The 19,601-nt window shown below is 36.3% G+C and overlaps 1 protein-coding gene across 1 annotated transcript; it reads left to right on the top strand.

Moving 5' to 3' along the window:
- Positions 1–3,015: 3,015 nt before the first annotated feature.
- On the top strand, positions 3,016–6,513 carry LOC145566591 (uncharacterized). Its single transcript, XM_081625962.1, has one exon. It carries the CDS (start codon positions 3,016–3,018, stop codon positions 6,511–6,513), a length of 3,498 nt encoding a protein of 1,165 aa, XP_081482088.1.
- Positions 6,514–19,601: the final 13,088 nt, after the last annotated feature.

Genomic DNA, 19,601 nt, shown 5'->3' with positions numbered 1-19,601 from the left:
GTACTTGTTGTAGACACGGAAAATTAATGAGTGTCATATATTAAATTAAATAAATTAATTTGGGTTAAATCATGTTAATGATCCATTTTAATTATTTTTGGCCCACCCAAATAATTAATCGAATTAATCAAATATAATTCGGGTTATAAAATAAATTAAATGGACCAGGTTAAAAGACTTTCAAGTCATTAAATGGGCTAAGTCCAAACCTACTAAGTCCACTCAAGGGGTTCTCATCTCCTATAAATTTCACCATTCCTCCATCAGTTAGGGGGATCCAGAAATCATTATTCCAAAAGCTCATAAAAGTCAAACGGAATTCTCTCTAAAGTAAGTCAAAAAGCACATCAAACTCGTGCCGACTTGTTCAGATATACTCAAACACATTTGAACGGGATTAAGTTTCATAAGCCCTCGTTCAGGTGTATTCAAACAAAACCCCCGAATACAGGTTGACATCATCAAACGTCACCCTGCATTCAAACTCAAGTTGACGTCATCAAACGTCACCCTATAGGTGTCACACACGTGTCATCGTCAAGCTGCGGAACAGAATCAGAGGAGTTAGTTTATTTTATTATAAAATTCTATACGGAGATTGTACCCAAAATTCATATATTAATATAAATTCATTTGTTACTTTATTTCCCGTCTTTATTTATTTAGACTCGAAATTTGTGTAAACAAATTTTGGCGCGCTCGGTGGGACTATCTTTGCCTCTCATCTCTGTTTCCGTACGTTAAAAAAAAAAACTTGAAATGGCCTCAAAGACCCCTGTCGACAAAAGGATCTCTACTACAGCTCAACAAAGGGCTGCTGAGTTGGCTGAAACGCTTAACAGCCAATCTGACGAGGGCATCGTTACTAGAGGGATGAAGCAAGCTGTTGTTGACTCCACCACAAGAAGCTTGTGTGCCGCGTCAATCCCAACCAAAGCACGAAAACGTTGCGCTCGTCTTACTGCTTCTGTGAGGTCTCTCATGTCCTTCACTCGCAAATCACATGAGAGTCTTGTGTTTGGTTCGTTCGAGCCTGTCACCCACACAAACTCATCCTTCGATCACTTTGATGAAGGACATGACAATGAGTTTAGTGTGAGCTCACCTGAGCCTACTTTTGTTGCTGTCATGGTGACGCATACTAAGACGGTAGAACAACAACTGGCTAAAATGAGCAGTATCCTTGAACAGCTAAAGAAAGATGGGGAGGAAAAAGATGCTCAAATCAGACAGCAAAATGAACAAATTGCTGCTTTGACAAAGAAGCTTGAGAAACAAACGATTGAGACTGAAAGTGATGACAGCTCAAATGGTAGCATTAAATCGATGGAATTAAAGCCAAATGGGTCACAAAATTTAATCACCGCTGAACAAGTTCAAGCTATGATAGCCAATGCTGTCAAGAGCCAACTTGGAGGGGGAAGTTCATATAATAATCGGCGTTATGTGAAGCCTTACACTAGGAGGATAGATGAGCTGAAAATGCCGATTGGATACCAACCTCCAAAATTTCAACTCTTCGATGGAAAGGGTAACCCAAAACAACATGTTGCATACTTCATAGAGACGTGCAGCAATGGTGGTACCAAGGGTGACTTGCTTGTAAAACCATTCGTTCGTTCTCTTAAGGGAACCGCTTTTGACTGGTACACCAACTTAGAGGCTGAGTCCATTGACAGTTGGGATCAAATGGAAATGGAGTTTTTGGGACGGTTCTTCAACACTGAGCGTGTCGTTAGCATGACTGAGCTAACTCAAACTGCGCAATGGGATGAAGAGCCAGTCATTGATTACATCAACCGCTGGCGCGCTCTAAGTTTGGAATGTAAGGATCGACTGACTGAAACCTCTGCCATAGAGATGTGCATTAATGGGATGAGTTGGGAACTACATTACATCCTAAAGGGTATCAAACCAGGATCTTTTCAAGAGTTGGCGACAAGAGCTCATGACATGGAACTCTTGATCACCTACAACAAGAAGAAGAAGAGGCTTGCTTCGGAAGCCAAGAAAGAAAAGAAGGAGTATTATAAAAATGACAAGTCCTCCAAAAGTTCAACTAAGGAGACGTTGTTTGTGACTACCTCTTCTGCACCCATCAAGATTTCAAGGAAGAAGAAAGAAGAAAGTAAGGGTTCATTTTCGAGATTTGTCAAGAAAGATAAACCCACTTTGAAAGAGCTTCAAGCTAAGAAGTACCCTTTCCCAAACTCTGACTTGTCTGGCATGCTAGACAAATTGCTTGAAAACAAAATCATCGAGTTGCCGGAGTCAAAGCGCCCTGAGCAAATGAACAAGACATCCGATCCCAATTATTGTCCGTATCATAGGTTGATCAGTCATCCTATTGAAAAGTGTATAACACTTAAGGAGAAAATTATGCAATTGGCGAAGGATGGGACAATCGAGCTAGATGTCGACGAGCCAGTGACATCAAATCATGCCTCAGTAGCTACTGAACCATCATTTCAGGCTCAAACTTTGCAATTTGGAAGTTTGGAGCCAGTGATCATACTTGTGGAGAGTCAACCCATTCAACATGAAGTCTCATTCCAAGTTGAACACCAAACACATGTTAACTCCCAAGATGAAGATGATGACGAAGGGTGGACATTGGTGACAAGGAGAAGGCCAAGGAAACAAGTGCATGCTCCTAAATCACAACCTTCATATCGCAGAAAAAAGCAACAAAAAAAGAGAAAACCCAAGCCTTCAAAAGGAAAAAAGAAATCAAAGGAGGCCAGCAAGCACAAGATCCTCCCCATAGATTTGCTTGATCAAGAGTCATTGTCTCCCATAACTTTGGAGGAATATTTCCCGGAAGACTATTTTACTGTGGTTACGGCGAATGCAATTTCCTTTGTAGAGAGTGAAGAAGAACAAGTTGATGATGAAACATCAATAGAATCAACTTTACAATGATTTGAGGTGGTAGTAGACCCAAAAATATCTACTGTCTTAGATGCTCTTCCTTCACGCATGGGATGGAGGCAAATTTTTCATTTGCCTAAAGAGATGTGTCAACAGTTATCTCTTGCACTTCAACACCCAGAGTTGTATGCCGATAAGGTAAAAAATGGTGGAGAACCTGTGGAGGATACCACAAAATGTGTGTCATGCAACGCGGCCTTAGCTTTCACAGATGATGACTTGTTGATGGGGTCAAAACCCCACAATAGACCCTTGTTTGTGTCGGGGTACGTTCGCGAACAAAAAGTGAGTCGCATTTTAGTTGATGGTGGATCCGCTGTCAACATCATGCCAAAATCCACTATGATAGAGTTAGGAATCAAGATGGATGAACTATCTAACAGTCGCATAGTGATCCAAGGATTTAACCTTGACAGTCAGCTTGCAATAGGCATAATACGTCTAGAACTCACAATGGGAGAGTTAACTTCATCGACTCTATTTCATGTGATTGACACAAAGACTTCATACAAAATGTTGTTAGGACGCCCTTGGTTTCATGAGAATGGTGTTGTTGCATCGACCCTCCATCAATGTCTTAAGTACTATCGTGGGGGCGAAAAGAAGATATATGGGGATGTCAAACCCTTTAGCAAAGCAGATTCTTACTTTGCCGACGCCAAGTTTTTTGAGGAAGAAGAGGCGTCAAGTGAGATACTACCTTCGCAAGTCCTTTCAACGGGAAAAAGAGAAGTTAAGGAGAGCATTGCTTTGATTTCAAATGCCAAAAAGACATCTTCTGTTGAAATAAAGCCTCAACCAAAGGTAGAAGTAGACGAAAAGAGTGTCTCTCATCTTGTCATAAAAGAAAAGCCAAAGTTGTTAACTCTTATTTTGCGATACATCCCAAAATCATGTCGCAAAGAGGGAGAATCACCCTTTGAGTGTCGAGAGGTTAACCTTGATGCAAAGGTAGCAAAGCCAATTTATGACACTACTCTCCAAAACTTGAAGAGTAAAACAACTGTACCATTGGGTAAAGGCACGCAAAGCCAAATTTCTAAGTTATCAATAGAGTCGTCTAAGGCAAACGAGCTTAACAAAGCAAAGTTCGGCCAAAATGCATACAAGATATTGGCAAAGTCGGGATATGACTTTGAAAACCCAACACCCATGGGTAAGGTCATAGACATTAAACCCAACGGACTCAATGATACTCAGAAAAAACGGCTTGACTATGGTTCTAGTTATCAAGAATCTAAGGCAGGCCTAGGGTTTCAGCGCCCCAAACCAATCAAAATTGGTGTATGGCGTAAAGTGGACACTTCTTCCTCACATTACATTACTACCGAGGAACTCAGGGAAGGTGAGGGTGAGAACGATTTTCCCACTCCCAGAATTTCTGTATTTGATCGACTTCAACTATGTATTACGAGGAATCATATCTCAATGTTCGATAGGCTTGGAGAATGTGACCATAGGGTGAAAGAAACTTCAAGTTCTCAACCCTTAAGGCGAAAATTATCTGTCTTTAACCGCATAGGCATGAAAAATGTCTCTAGCAGAGAACAAAGACAGTCGGCTTTTAGTCGCATAAAGAAAAGGGAAGACAACGTTATGAAAAATGACGAGCCAAAAAGTGTTGTCCCCTCTCGCATGAAAAGAATGCAAGACATAGATATCACTGAGAAACAACCTTTAAAGGCAAGAGTTCGCACTGTGGTTTTCACTAACCAAAATGAGTCGTCAGACCATGCTATAGAGGAACATAAGGAGATTGTTTCCACGAACCATGTGACGGCTGCAGAAGTGCCAAATCCCAATGAGGAAATAGAAACTGATGAAGCTCCCAAAGCACTTGAAGACGGGGGACAAGCAACAGTAGATAAATTAAAAGAGTTAAACCTTGGCACTCTTAAAGACCCACGACCTATATACATCAGTGCCCTTCTTACCCAAGCGGAAGAACATGAGTACTTCAAATTGCTCTCCGAGTACAAAGATGTCTTTGCATGGAGTTACAAAGAAATGCCACGTCTCAACCCGAAAGTCGCCGTTCATCGATTAGCAATAAAAAAAGGTGTGAGTCCAAAAAAGCAATCACAAAGGCGATTCAGGCCAGAGTTGATCCCGGAAATTGTATCTGAGGTGAACAAACTCATTGATGTAGGGTTCATTCGTGAAGTCAAATACCCTACATGGATAGCAAACATTGTCCCTGTGAGGAAGAAAAATGGACAATTGCGAATTTGTGTGGACTTCCGCGATTTGAATGAAGCATGTCCCAAGGATGACTTCCCACTTCCAGTCACAGAAATCATGATCGATGCCACCACTGGACATGAAGCATTGTCATTCATGGATAGCACAGCTGGATACAATCAAATTCACATGGCGCCTGAAGATCAAGAAGCCACGGCGTTTCGCACCCCAAAAGGGATATTTTGCTACAAAGTTATGTCGTTCGGTTTAAAAAATGCTGGGGCTACGTATCAACGTGCAATGCAAAAGATCTTCGAGGATATGATGCACAAAATTGTAGAGTGCTATGTGGACGATTTAGTGGTTAAGTCTAAAAAGAGGGAGGATCACCTAGGTGACCTTTGCAAAATCTTTGAAAGACTACGCAAATGTCAATTGAAAATGAATCCTCTCAAATGTGCGTTCGGTGTTACCTCAGGAAAATTTTTAGGTTTCATCGTAAAACATAGGGGAATTGAAATTGACCAAACCAAAATTAAGGCAATTCAAGAAATGCATGTACCAAGAAATCTCAAAGAACTTCGCGGTCTCCAAGGACGCCTTGCATATATTCGGAGGTTCATCTCCAATCTTGCAGGCAGATGTCAACCATTTAGTCATCTCATGAAAAAGGATGCTCCATTCAAATGGGATGAGTCATGTCAAAAAGCATTCGATAATATAAAGAAGTATTTGTCCTCTCCGCCGGTTTTGGGGGCACCAGTTAAAGGAAAACCTCTAATCCTTTACATTGCTGCTCAAGAAAGATCATTGGGGGAAATGTGTGCTCAAGAAATTGAAGATCACAAGGAGATAACTCTTTATTACTTGAGTCGAACATTGGTGGGTGCTGAGCTGAATTATTCACCAATTGAAAAAATTTGTCTTGCGTTAATTTTTGTCATTCAAAAGTTGAAGCATTACATGCAAGCTCATACAGTCCATGTCGTCTCAAAAGCCGACCCAATGAAGTACATCCTATCAAGACCAGTGTTGTCAGGAAGACTAGCTAAATGGGCTGTACACATCAAACAGTACGATATAGTGTTCGTACCACAAAAGTCTGTCAAAGGACAAGCCATCGCTGACTTCTTTGCCGACCACCCAGTACCACCTGAATGGGAGATGTCCGTTGATTTGCCCGGAGAAGATGTGTTTAACATCGAGATACTACCACCATGGGAAATGTATTTTGACGGGGTTGTTCGTCAAGATGGCACAGGAGCAGGGGTAGTCTTTGTATCGCCAGAAAAGCACGTTTTACCTTACTCATTTGTGTTAACTCAGTTGTGCTCAAACAACATGGCTGAGTACCAAGCTCTCATTATGGGTCTTCGAATGGCAGTTGAAATGGGAATTTAAGATCTTGATGTTTATGGAGATTCACAACTCGTTATAAGTCAACTTTTAGGCGAATATGAAGTCAAGAAAGAGGATTTAATTACTTATCACAAACATGCATCAAGATTGCTTGACAAGTTTGACATTGTCAAGCTCAACCATGTTCCAAGGAGTGCCAACAAGATGGCTGACGCGCTTGCCGGTCTTGCAGCCACTTTGGCACTGGGGGCAGAGGAAACCATGTTTGTGCCTGTTTGCAATTATTGGGTAGTTCCACCCGAAGAATATGAAGTTGAAGATGACGAGGTCAAGGAGGTTGACATGATTATTGTCTGCCAAATTGACAAAGAAGACTGGCGTCAACCAATCATCGACTATTTGGACCACCAAAAGCTGCCTAATGATCCACGACATCGAACAGAAATCCGCCGTCGAGCCTCTCGTTTTATTCTCTTCAAAGGGACTCTTTATAGACGATCTTTTGACAAGATATGGTCGAGATGTCTAGAAGATGAAGAGTCAGCCAAAACAATAGAGGAATTTCATTCAGGAATTTGTGGAGCTCATCAATCTGGACCTAAGCTTCATGATTGTATCAAAAGGGCGGGGTATTACTGTCCCTCGATGGTCCAAGATTGCATGGAGTTCGTTAAAAAGTGTGATGCATGTCAATTTCATGCAAACTTCATTCACCAACCTCCAGAACCACTCTATCCAACTGTGACATCATGGCCATTCGAAGGATGGGGTCTTGACGTGGTTGGTCCAATAACACCAAAGTCATCTGGTGGTCACGCTTACATCCTAGCTGCCACAGATTACTTTTCCAAGTGGGCTGAAGCTATTCCCCTTCTTGAGGTGAAAAAAGAAAATGTTGTCGATTTCATTCGCACCCATATCATTTACAGGTATGGAATACCTCAAAGAATCGTCACTGATAATGGAAAGCCATTCGTCAACAACTTGATGGATAGCCTTTGCCAAAAGTTCAAGTTCACGCAACATAAGTCATCCATGTACAATGCTCTTGCAAATGGTCTAGCTGAAGCATTTAACAAAACGCTTTGCAGTTTGCTAAGCAAGGTCGTTGCAAGGTCTAAGCGTGACTGGCATGAAAAGATAGGGGAAGCACTTTGGGTATATAGGACGACATACAAGAATGCAACACAATCTACCCCATACTCGTTGGTATATGGTGTTGAGGCTGTCCTACCCTTAGAAGTTCGAATTCCATCACTAAGAATTGCCATTCAAGAGGGTTTAACTAGTGATGAAAATGACAAGCTTCGATTGGCTGAGCTTGAAGCACTTGATGAGAAAAGACTACAAGCTCAACAAAAATTGCAATGCTATCAAGCTCGCATGACACGCGCATTCAACAAAAAGGTTCGACCTCGTTCTTTTCAAGTGGGAGACATGGTCCTAGCAGTGAGAAGGCCTATCATTACTTCGCGCAAAACTGGAAATAAGTTCACATCAAAATGGGATGGTCCTTATGTGGTGCGAGAAGTCTACACTAATGGAGCATACAAAATTGTTGATGCTGAGGGATTGCGCGTAGGTCCAATTAATGGCAAGTTTTTAAAGCGCTACTATTCATGAAGTGAAAGCCTTGTAAACTCCTAAGTAAGAGGATAAACTGCTTACCAAAAAAAAAATGCATTGTTTGAACTACGTTGGCTTGATCTTGCAAGATAACCTGTTTATTTAGTAAGTACGTAGGCAGCTTGAAAAAAAAAAATCAAGTGCAGCCACATCAAAAAAAAAAAAAAAAAAAAACATACTCCTGGCCCGCAAGAGTATAAACTATGTACGACGAAATAATAATGAAATAAATTCATATGATAGAGATGAATAAAATAAAATGTCAAGATCAAAATGAAAAGAATGTCAAAAAAAAAAGTGTTGTTCGACTGCTAAATTAAATCATAAAAAGGGGGGGTAGTCTATTCTCAATCCATCCACTCAAAAGGTTTGAGCAGTGACTGAAGCTCTTGAAGTTGAACTTTCTGTTGCTCCAATTGGACTATCTCATCAGCACTCAGAATAGGAGTTGCATGTAGGTCATCCAAAGTCTGCTTCACAGCCTTCATTTGTTCTTCAATTGATGTGATAGATCCTTTGCTAGCCACTAAGTCATCTGTCAGACGATTCTTCTCTTCGCAAGCTTTCGTCAATTCAGCTTCAAGATCTTCTACTCTTTTTGTGACTAAGGCATCTTGTTCCTTCAACTGCTCTTGCCTTTTCTGCTCATTAGCAAGGTTGGACTCCGCTTGCTTGAGAACCTCAGATTGAGCAAGTATGTCTCTTGTTACTTGTTTAGATCTTTGTCGTTTCGCTGCAGCCTCCTCCAAAGCAAGGTAGGATTTGACTGAACAAACATAAGACTCAACTTTACGCTTTAGCGGAGCCGGATCGCCCTTGAGGTTTTGTATACCTCGATACACCATGGAAGCTTCTTCAAACCTTTTGGGTACCTCCAAATAAGGTGACGCTTGCAACATTGCCAAGTATTGAGCGCCTATCTGTTTTATTGCATCTGCAAAAATAGTACAAGAGAAGGGGCCTGGTCGAAACGTGTTTGCAGACATAGTAGAAGCGCAGACACGCTGTGATGAAGTTGTACGGTCATAAGCAACTGACTGTCGAACCTCTAAAGCGTTGGAGGCAAGCTCAAGAGAATGAGGACCATCTACTGACTTTAGGCTTTGCGTAGGAGATTGTATTTCCTTCCTTGGTAAACTAAGAGAATTGTCACGAACTTTATTCGTGGCGATCCTTATTCCCTTCCCCTTGCCAGCAGTTGGTCTCGATACAGGTAAAATAGCCTCAACCTCTAAGAAGTCAGTGGCGACACTCTCGAAGTCTTGATCATCCTAAAAAAAATCAATTTTAAAAAAAAAAAGGTGTCGAATACTTACAAGAGGTATGTCAGTAGGAACGATAGGAAAATCTTGAAGATCGTCAAAAGATTCCGCATCGTTTAAAGTCATGTCCTCTTCATCAACAACGTCCGATCGCCTCTTACTCCTACGTTTATGCTTGTAGTTGACGTCAGATTCTCCGTCACTAGAGCTTCCTCCTTGACTGACATCTCTAACTGTCGTCAAAAGAGTTGTCTTGCTTGGACAGAGGCTCATGACTCCTTTTACCACCAGTATTGGTATTCGGTCGAGGAGCACTTGTGTCACCAGCATGTTCCTGGCTCTTCCTAGACTTGTTGGGATCAGCTTCAATACTTGCACAAAGGACGTCAACCTTGTCTCTAAGGTCATTAACTGTCACTTTAGACCACCAAGACCGAAAATCCCGAGTTACAAGGTCACGCCAATTTAGGGAAAGACAAGGAGTCAACACCCGGGATTGACTGCCACAAAACAAAATCAAGTCCCAATGCCGAAGAGATTCATAAAGGCCTACATATTGACGATCACCTATGGCACGCGTAAGCATACCGGGAACATCTTGACAAAACCCAAATTGTCTACCAAATCGATGAGGATTGTAAGGCTCTATGAAAAATTTGTCACCGTAACGTACAGGAATGTAGCTAGAGCGAAGGGAGATGAGATAGCCAAACTGTGGAATCTCAAGCTTCCCATCATCAAACAAAGCAATGTTCTTGTTCTATTTCGGCACGGTTACCCAACCCTCGTTGTGGTCCCTTCATGTATCAGATCTCGTGGTTCTTTATCCTTAAAATGCTTTGAACTTTGAGAACCCGAGAATACAGTCATTAAGGGCCTGGGAGAGCTAGATCCAGATTGTGATTGAGTTCCGAAATAGTATGCGAGCCAACTATACAAGTAATGGGTTGGGAAGAATGAACCAGAATAAGAAGGTTTGGGAGACCTTAAAATGTTGTTCAGACCATGATAAATGCCTCCCAAGACAGGAACTGCCAAGCTAAACGGTTTACCACAAGCCATCAAGGTTGCGATCTCAAACGTCGCAGGTCTTATCGATCTACTATCACACTGCGGAAGTACAAATGCGCATAACCAACAAGACAAGAAAGCAGCAGTATAGGTTGTTCCCCTTCTATTGTTGTCGGGAAGACCTAAACGCTCAAACATGGATAACTCATCATTTTTCCACGCCGTAGGTACATCTGGTGACGTTTTGTTAGGGTCATGTGTAGATTGTGGAGGAGTCGAGAGATATCTTGTCCTCTTTGGCAGTGCGACATAGCGAATTTTCTTCTAGTACCAAAATCTAATCCATTCTTTGGCTGAAACCTCCCTCCTTGAACCCGACTCTTTGTAAAGGCAATGATAAGCAACAAACAAATGCTCAAAAGCCTTCGAAATGTACCGTTTGTTGTCCTCATTTGTTGCTGTTAGGGTCGCAGAATGAGGGACAGTGTCATCATAAATTTCCCCATAAATGGGTAAGCCACCTAGTCTATGCAAATCCCACAGTGAAATGGACCACTCTCCTGCCATTGTATGGAGTGTGTTTGTGGTAGGGCACCAACTCTCATAGAATGCTCGTAAAATATGCGAATTTTTGTCATAGGAGTAAAGTGAGGCATAGACAACGTTGTAGATTGATGCAGATTCCATATATTCCCTCGAGCGACACAGAACGTCCTCAGTCCACTCTCGATAGCCTAGGATGAAGCATGATTCACCATACATCTTTAGAACAGCAAATCCGCATCTCACGGACCCTTCAATAATGGAACGACACAGTAAGGGAAGTAAGTTATCTGTTGCAGGTCTACTCTGAAGGGTGTCTTGGAGCTTGTAAACCTTTGTGGTGTCGGAGACATTAGCGATCTCAACAGACATGTCACTGCGGAAATTTTGCTTACAAATACTTGTTTGCATGCCATTAGGCCGTCGCAATGATTGTCGAATTTGTAGATGCGTGCCAGTCTTGGGGTTGTCATTCTCTTGGTCGACGAGAGAAAGATAGGATCGAGAACCTTCATTGAATTCCACTACGTGCACCTTGTCCATGATCAAAGACTTAAAAGAAAAAAAAAAAAAATCGTTAGTGTTTGACATGGCACATGTATAATGAATATGTCATGAAGTCAGTCTCGTATTGGAATTTTGAGTAGGCCAGTCTCAAAATGTAAAGTTCATAATGACTGGCATACATGACTTGACATCTCCGATGGGTTCATAACAAAGAGTCCTGACCCATCGCGACATGGGCGACTCAAATCTTCAAGTTATCAGACCTGTCTTAAAGACTTCAAGATCATAACGACTGGCATACATGACTTGACGTCTCCGATGAGTTCATAAAAAAAGTGCTAACTCATCGCGACAAGGGCGACTTCAAATCTTCAAGTTATCAGACCTGTGTTAAAGACGTCAAGATCATAACAACTAGCATACATGACTTTACGTCTCCGATGAGTTCATAACAAAGGGTCCTGACTCATCGCGACAAGGGCGACTTCAAATCTTCAAGTTATCCGGCCAGTCTTAAGATGTCAAGTTCATAACGACTAGCATACATGACTTGACATCCCCGATGGGTTCATAACAAAGAGTCTTGACCCATCGCGACATGGGCGACAACGTATGGTTACCTTGTGAATCTATTATATGCACAAACGGTACAAAGAACAAATACATATGCATGTACACATACAACAAAAAATAAAATTAAAATAAAAATAAAATAAAAATTTGCGTATGATATTTATGTGCAACACCATACAAATCATGAAATAAAATGGCATAAGGTAAACATAAGTCATCCGAGCCCTCTAAAGTATTGAATGACAATTGCTACACTAAGATAATCTGATGAAATTGCAATAAGTCATCATCCATTTAGCGGCAGAGTATAATAATTACATCAAGAAGTCAAGATTGATGATCACAAAATACAAAGCTTGTATCATGTGGCAAAATAAAAAAAATAAAAATAAAAAGCGCTACATGGACGAAATGGCAAAGTCAGCAAATAAATTTCTAATTCTAGTATTTTTAATGCTGCAATTTTATTGTTAAGGTGATGATTGAATAAGAGTATTACCTTTCGCTGTTGGCTGGAGTATCAAATTATTAAATCCCCTTGCATGACGGTGATACGAACGAGTCAAAAAAAAGTGGAACCTACGAAGGATTATTAATGATTTTGTTATGAAAGGGTAATTAGGATGCAAGAAATTAATCAAGAAGCTATATTTACTCATAGTGGACGGAGTGAATAATTGGAGAGTTTATTGAAATAGGAAAAGTAAAAGTTAGGTATCCATACCTTTATTGATTTGCTGCAACACACAAACTATGGAACCTTTTGCCATGAATCGCAATGACAGTTAAGATTAGTGATTGGACGATTGAAATCGACTCCGATTGAAGGTTGCAAATTTGACAGAGTAATTAAACGGTGCTCAGAGTTAGTTATTTCTAAACAGATTTAATTACTTAGCAGAATTAGATACCTTTGTTGTTAGAGCTGTAGCGCAAGAAGGAAACGAATTACGGCTTTGATCGTCAACTCGTCAAAGTGAGTCTACCGTGATGAAGAAATAGAGAAGGGGTAAATTCCTAATTTATAAGTTACGGTGGACAACAATCTTTTAGGAGTTCAAGACCTAGTACTACTAGGAGTCTAACCTTGGGGTTCAAGAATTCCCATAAACCAAACCCAATACTAAAAATAAAAATTAATAAATAAATAAAAGTATGGGTTACTCTAAGTCAAACAAAAGGGTCGAGAGTTTGTCACGCCAAACACTTCAAATCGTGTATGTGACACAGTCTCGATGGGGCAATTTGTAGACACAGAAATTTTATGAGTGTCATATATTAAATTAAATAAATTAATTTGAGTTAAATCATGTTAATGATCCATTATAATTATTTTTGGCCCACCCAAATAATTAATCCGAATTAATCAAATACAATTTGGATTATAAAATAAATCAAATGGACCAGGTTAAAAGACTTTCAAGTCATTAAATGGGCCAAGCTCAAACCTACTAAGTCCACTGAAGGGGTTCTCATCTCCTATAAATTTCACCATTCCTCCATCAGTTGGGGGGATCCAGAAATTATTATTCCAAGAGCTCATAAAACTCAAACGGAATTCTCTCTGAAGTAAGTCAAAAAGCACATCAAACTCGTGCCGACTTGTTCAGATACACTCAAACACATTTGAACGGGATTAAGCTTCATAAGCCCTCGTTCAGGTGTATTCAAACAAAACCCCTGAATACAGGTTGACATCATCAAACGTCACCCTGCATTCAAACTCAAGTCGACGTCATCAAACGTCACTTTACAAGTGTCACACACGTGTCATCGTCAAGCTGTGGAACAGAATCAGAGGACTTAGTTTATTTTATTATAAACTTTTTATGCGGAGATTGTACCCAAAATTCATATATTAATATAAATTCATTTGTTACTTTATTTCCCGTCTTTATTTATTTAGACTCGAAATTTGTGTAAACACTTGTATTTTATACAAGTACTACATTTTTTTTCCAATCAAATAAAAAGCGAACGAACCCATTGAGTAGTACTCCATAACCGAGAAAAAAACAGCGTAGGCCCTGTTCTTTTGAGCTTCTGGGCAGAGCAGATCAGATTTCAGCAGAGCAAAGTAGAGCAGATTTCCTTATTATTATTATTATTATTACTACTACTACTACTACTACTACAACTACTACTACTACTACTACTATAACTATTATTAATATTATCGCATTATTATTATAATTATTAAATATTATTTAATTATTATTTTTATTAAAAATTAATAATTATTCTTATATTTAAATATTAGTTATTATCTTTAAATATTAATTTATATTATAAAAAATCAATTATTGTTATTATTATTAATAATAATAAGTTTTATCATTACTATTATTGTCATTGTTTTTTTTTTTGAGAAAATATTATTGTCATTATTATTTTTATTATTATTATTATTATTGTTATTATTATTATATTATTATTATTATTATTTATTATTATTATTATTATAATTAAATATTAATTATTTATTGTTGTTATTATTGTTATTATTATATTATTATTTATTATTATTATTATTAAATATTAATTATTTTTGTTGTTATTATTAAATATTAATTTTTAATAATAATATTATTATTATTATAGTTCAATATTAATTATTATTTTAATTATTAAATATTAATTATTTATTATTTATTATTAAATATTAATTTTTAATAATATTATTATTATTATTAAATATTATTTATTTATTAATTATTATTATTATTAAATATTAATTTTTAATGATAATATTATTATTATTAAATATTAATTATGTATTGTTGTTATTATTAAATATTAATTTTTAATAATATTATTATTATTAAATATTAATTATTTATTATTATTATGAAATATTTATTATTATAATAATAATGATTCAATATTAATTATTATTATTATTAAATTTTAATTATTTATTATTATTATAAAATATTTATTATTATTATTATAATAATTCAATGTTAATTATTATTATTATTAAATATTAATTAATTATTATTATTATTATTATTTATTATTTATTATTATTATTAAATATTAATTACTATTATAATAATTCAATATTAAGTATTATTTTTAAGCAGAGCAGGGCAGGACCGAGTAGAGCAGAGCAGAGAAGATTTCAGCAAAGCAGAGCAGCTCTAAAGAACGGGGCCTTACTCGTTTGAAATTTGTTCATGGAAAGATTGACATTGTAAACTTGTAAAACAATGCATTATTTAGACTAGATTTCAAAAAATGTGTGTCCGATTTGAAATTGTGTCCTTTATAGCTGTCCGCATGCATACCCACAGGCCACATGCTCTATAGTCTATATATGAAGGCTATAGTCTATAGTATAGTCTATACTTGGTGTACATTTGTGCCTGTATCAATATATACGTCGTATTAACTGTTTATACTAATTACTTCATTAATTATCAGTTTAGCCGGCTATGGACATGCACCACGCCGTTGACACAAGGTCACCATAGGAATTTATGTGACTGACCAGTAGACGTACATGATTCCAAACAATCTTTTATAACCATGGGATGCATCCCTCACCAATCACCAATACTTGAGTCATCAACAACAGGTCACGACATCTTTAAAATTGGTCAAAAATCGTGGATTAGAACTAGCACTTTTGACTATTTAAAGGCAAAATAGATGGTTATGACCACCTAAAAGGCCTCTTAAGATGTTGTGAGGTCTATGGAAGAACCACGATCACTTTTCTTTCGGGGTCCAAAAAAGTCCTAAATTCTACTAAATTTAAGGTTATAATCCGAGTTTTTGGACCAATTTAGAGATTTCGAGATCCAGTGTTGAAAAATCTCGGGATTGTAAGAGATACATATCAAAGAAATTTAATTATGCATGGAACCATATATGACCACTAGTCGGTCATACAAAGTCACATGGTAGACCTGATTTAATAAAAGAAGGTAATTTGTAAAAGGGTAAATTTGCAGTTTAAAAGTAAAATAGACGATTCCAACCACCCAAGTGAACTCCTAGAGTGTCTTAGGGTCTATGGGAAGCACCTAGACTTGTTTCCTATTTGGGTAAAAAAAAATTCAAATTTTGTTCAAAATTTCCATTTGGGCCAATTATGGAATTTTTTTTTCCAAAATTGAAGTGAATGCGTGGGTTGTCCCTCGGGGTCATATAAGTTACTTCCTCCGTCCCATAATTGCAGGCAAATATTCTATTTTTGGTGTCCTAAAATGTTTGGCCTATTTCTAAAAATATCACACAATCATTACTTATTTCTTTATCTTTTCCATACAAAATACATATATGTTCAAAAAAATCATTACTTACTTTTTATCTTTCCCATACATTATTCTCTACCTTTTATTATTCCCATCATACAACATTCTCTACTTTTCACCTTTTCTATGAAATATTCCTCAACTATTTCCATCCACCTTAATTCCCGTGTTATTTTTTGAGATATTTGCCTATAATTGTGGGATGGAGGGAGTACTTCAGAATCATAAGAGCCATATAAACCTATGTACATATTTTGCATAATACAGAAAGATATTCATCCTTTTTACATTAGGCTGTAGGGTTGGCTTGAGCTTGCTCATTTATATGTCAATCTTTGAACGAGCTATAATTAAGCTTATGCTAATAAATCAGTTACCAATATATATAATACGTACACTTATTAATTAAGCAACTTGCAAATATTTATTATAAACCACTACACAATGATCAGTAACAATAATACTTTAATTTTTTTTGAAAAAAAAAAGTTAAAAAATATCTTTTATGAAGTACTTTTGAAATATAACTAGTTTTTGACCCGTTTGATGAACGGACTATCTTTATATAAATTATTAAAAATCAAAAGGTTGTTGTGAAATATCGTGTGGATGACCATTATGCTCCTTATATCATTCCGGAATATTCTAGATATAGGGTTTATTCTTATCTAAACATATTTGTGGATGTCCATCTTGTATCACTCTAGAACTTTCTAGAGTTTAGGGTTTATTATTCTCCAAGCAAACTCTATCAATTGTACTGCATTTATAGTACTGTATTTATATATTTATACCTCCATCATATAAAATATAAGTAGAATACACATTTCAATTCCCTCTCAATCTTTTATATTTCTTCTTATTTTACAACATGTTATCAGCACCAAAGCTCTAATCAATATGTAAATTTTATTGTTGATTTCTTAGGTTAATGATTAATTCGTTGTGTACTGGATGTGCTAAATTATACTCATTATTATCTTGTTGTGTCGCATCTTGGGAAAAAATTAGAAGGAGATTAATCTTGATCATGGGTTTTGAACTTTTAATAATGAAATCACACGTTTCAAGAATGTCATATCATTCCCAATCCTCATTAATTAATTTGGGACTAGTACAAGGAGTCTCACGATATTAATAATTTGGAATGTTAATGGTAGTGCCGCTTTATTTAATTACAAAGAACTATTATTTTTCGGTTGCATTGGTTTGTTTATCTTGAATCATCTTTCTCATCTATCCATAATATAATAGATTAGCCTTAATCAAGGGCTATACTTTATTTTCTTTTCATTGACGTTTTCATGAGTTAAATGCTAGCAGATGACGTCGACAACATGAAGTTGACGATAAGGCTGGTTTTTAAAGTGGGAAATGTTTTGATATCAGGAAAGTTCATTCTCAACTATCCTATTAGTGTTAATTTTAAACCTTTACATAATATGTTTATATTGTTTCCCAAATTTTCGTATTTTTATTATTCTGGAGTTCAATGAGCAATTTGGGGATAGTTGGATTTGATGCAGAAAATAACTAATTAGTAGTTTTGTTTTGACTATGAGTTTTGTTTAGTTTGAATCTAAAAGGGTATTTAGAATTATTATTGGTGTTAATTTTATGAACGTATGGTTTTCATGAACTTGTTGTACATATATTTGCTAGATTTTTGGTATTACTTTTCCTATCCGTAAATGAGTTCGGTTATTTCTCTATGCTTGATAGCAAATATGAATGGTTTGATTTAGCAATTATTTACCCATATAATTTGTTTGTGAAATCCTATGTCTAATGCCTTGAATGTTTGTAAATTGTACGAAATAAGCCTAAGGCACATGTGAAACTATTTATAATTTATGTATTGAATTATGTTGTACATATGCATGATTTTATATTTCAAGTATGATGTGGACCATGTGGTTTTCCACTAACGTGAACGTGTTAATGTTGATTGCTTATGTGCTTGTTTCTATTTTCTAATTAAGCTTTATCAGGCAATATATTGATATAATTGATCTGACAGTATAGTTGATTCAATCGATTCAGATATGTTTTTATTAAAGCGTGAAGTAGTAGGTTCTCATATTGTTTTTACCTTTTCATTCTAAAAGGTGTAGATGAATTGACTAATTAATTTGAATTAAGTTAAGTACGAAAGATTAAGTTTATTTATTTGAAGAGGTGAAGTTTTCATATTTGTAAATATATATGTTTATTAATATTATGATCAATTCAGTTTTGTTATATAATAATATACTACGTATGAAATATGAAGTCCTAAATTTGTGACATACTCATATGTAACTAGTTATAAATTACATGACCAAATAAACTACATGACTACTAAATGAGGCAACAATCAATATAAATTTATGGCATACTTTAAAATATTTGTTACCTATGAAAGCCTCATAATTTTATGTTATTTACACTTATTACTATTAACTTATACGGAGTAATACGTATTAATCTAAACTTGGTATGTACTATGGTCATGTTATTAATTAAATTTATATTATTATGAATTATTGGAAAGAGGCATATATTGAACCTGGAGTAATACTTGTACATATGGACCTAGAGTTCCATTACGACAATATATTTATGCCCTTAAAATATCTAATTGTTTTGAAAGTATGTTAACTAAATTATTATTATCCTTATAAGTTGATAAAATTATGAAGCATACTATATACATTGTATTGATTGATGCGTGATTAAATTCAATTATAGTATTAAATACCTACTTGAAGTTAGATTATTGGAATGAATGTAAATTGAATATGATCTGCGGACCTAAAGTTCCTTATATTTATAAAGAGTATTCACACACATAGACTTAAAGTTCCTAGCTTGAACATATAAAGGGCTCAAAACCCTTAAGGATAATACAAAGAAATATGCATGATCTACAAAGCTAAAGCATGTTGCTTAGATATCCACTACATACTAACGTGATACTATAAACACAATGTCATGAAATAATATTATACAAAAGATATTGAATAGTATTCAAGTTATTGAACTTTAGGTGAGAATTTGAATGATTAAAAAGGTAACAAGCATGTTTGCATGAAATTATTCTTGATTATAAAGTTCATAAAAATTGCAAATATGATTATATATATCATCTATTTGACCTAGAAATAATGTTATGAGTTCAAGTAATTAAACATGACATTGTGAGCAACTTACATTGCTTGGAAAATATATTTATTATGCCCATACTTATAAGAAATTAATATAATTGGATAAGAGTTACGAGTAAGAACAAGTTTGTAAGAATAACTTTATTATGTTTGATACATGTATTGCTAAAAGAATTTATGCCTTGTGGATGAGATTTAAA

The sequence above is a fragment of the Chenopodium album genome, chromosome 11, assembly GCF_948465745.1.
Source record: "Chenopodium album chromosome 11, dcCheAlbu1.1, whole genome shotgun sequence".
NCBI lineage: Eukaryota > Viridiplantae > Streptophyta > Magnoliopsida > Caryophyllales > Amaranthaceae > Chenopodium > Chenopodium album.
The sequence above is the reverse complement of the archived record's forward strand: the minus strand, read 5'-3'. Positions and strand labels throughout refer to the sequence as shown.

Excerpts from the sequence above, each read along its gene's own strand:
- LOC145566591 (XM_081625962.1), top strand. The coding sequence starts at position 3,016 with ATGTGTCAACAGTTATCTCTTGCACTTCAACACCCAGAGTTGTATGCC.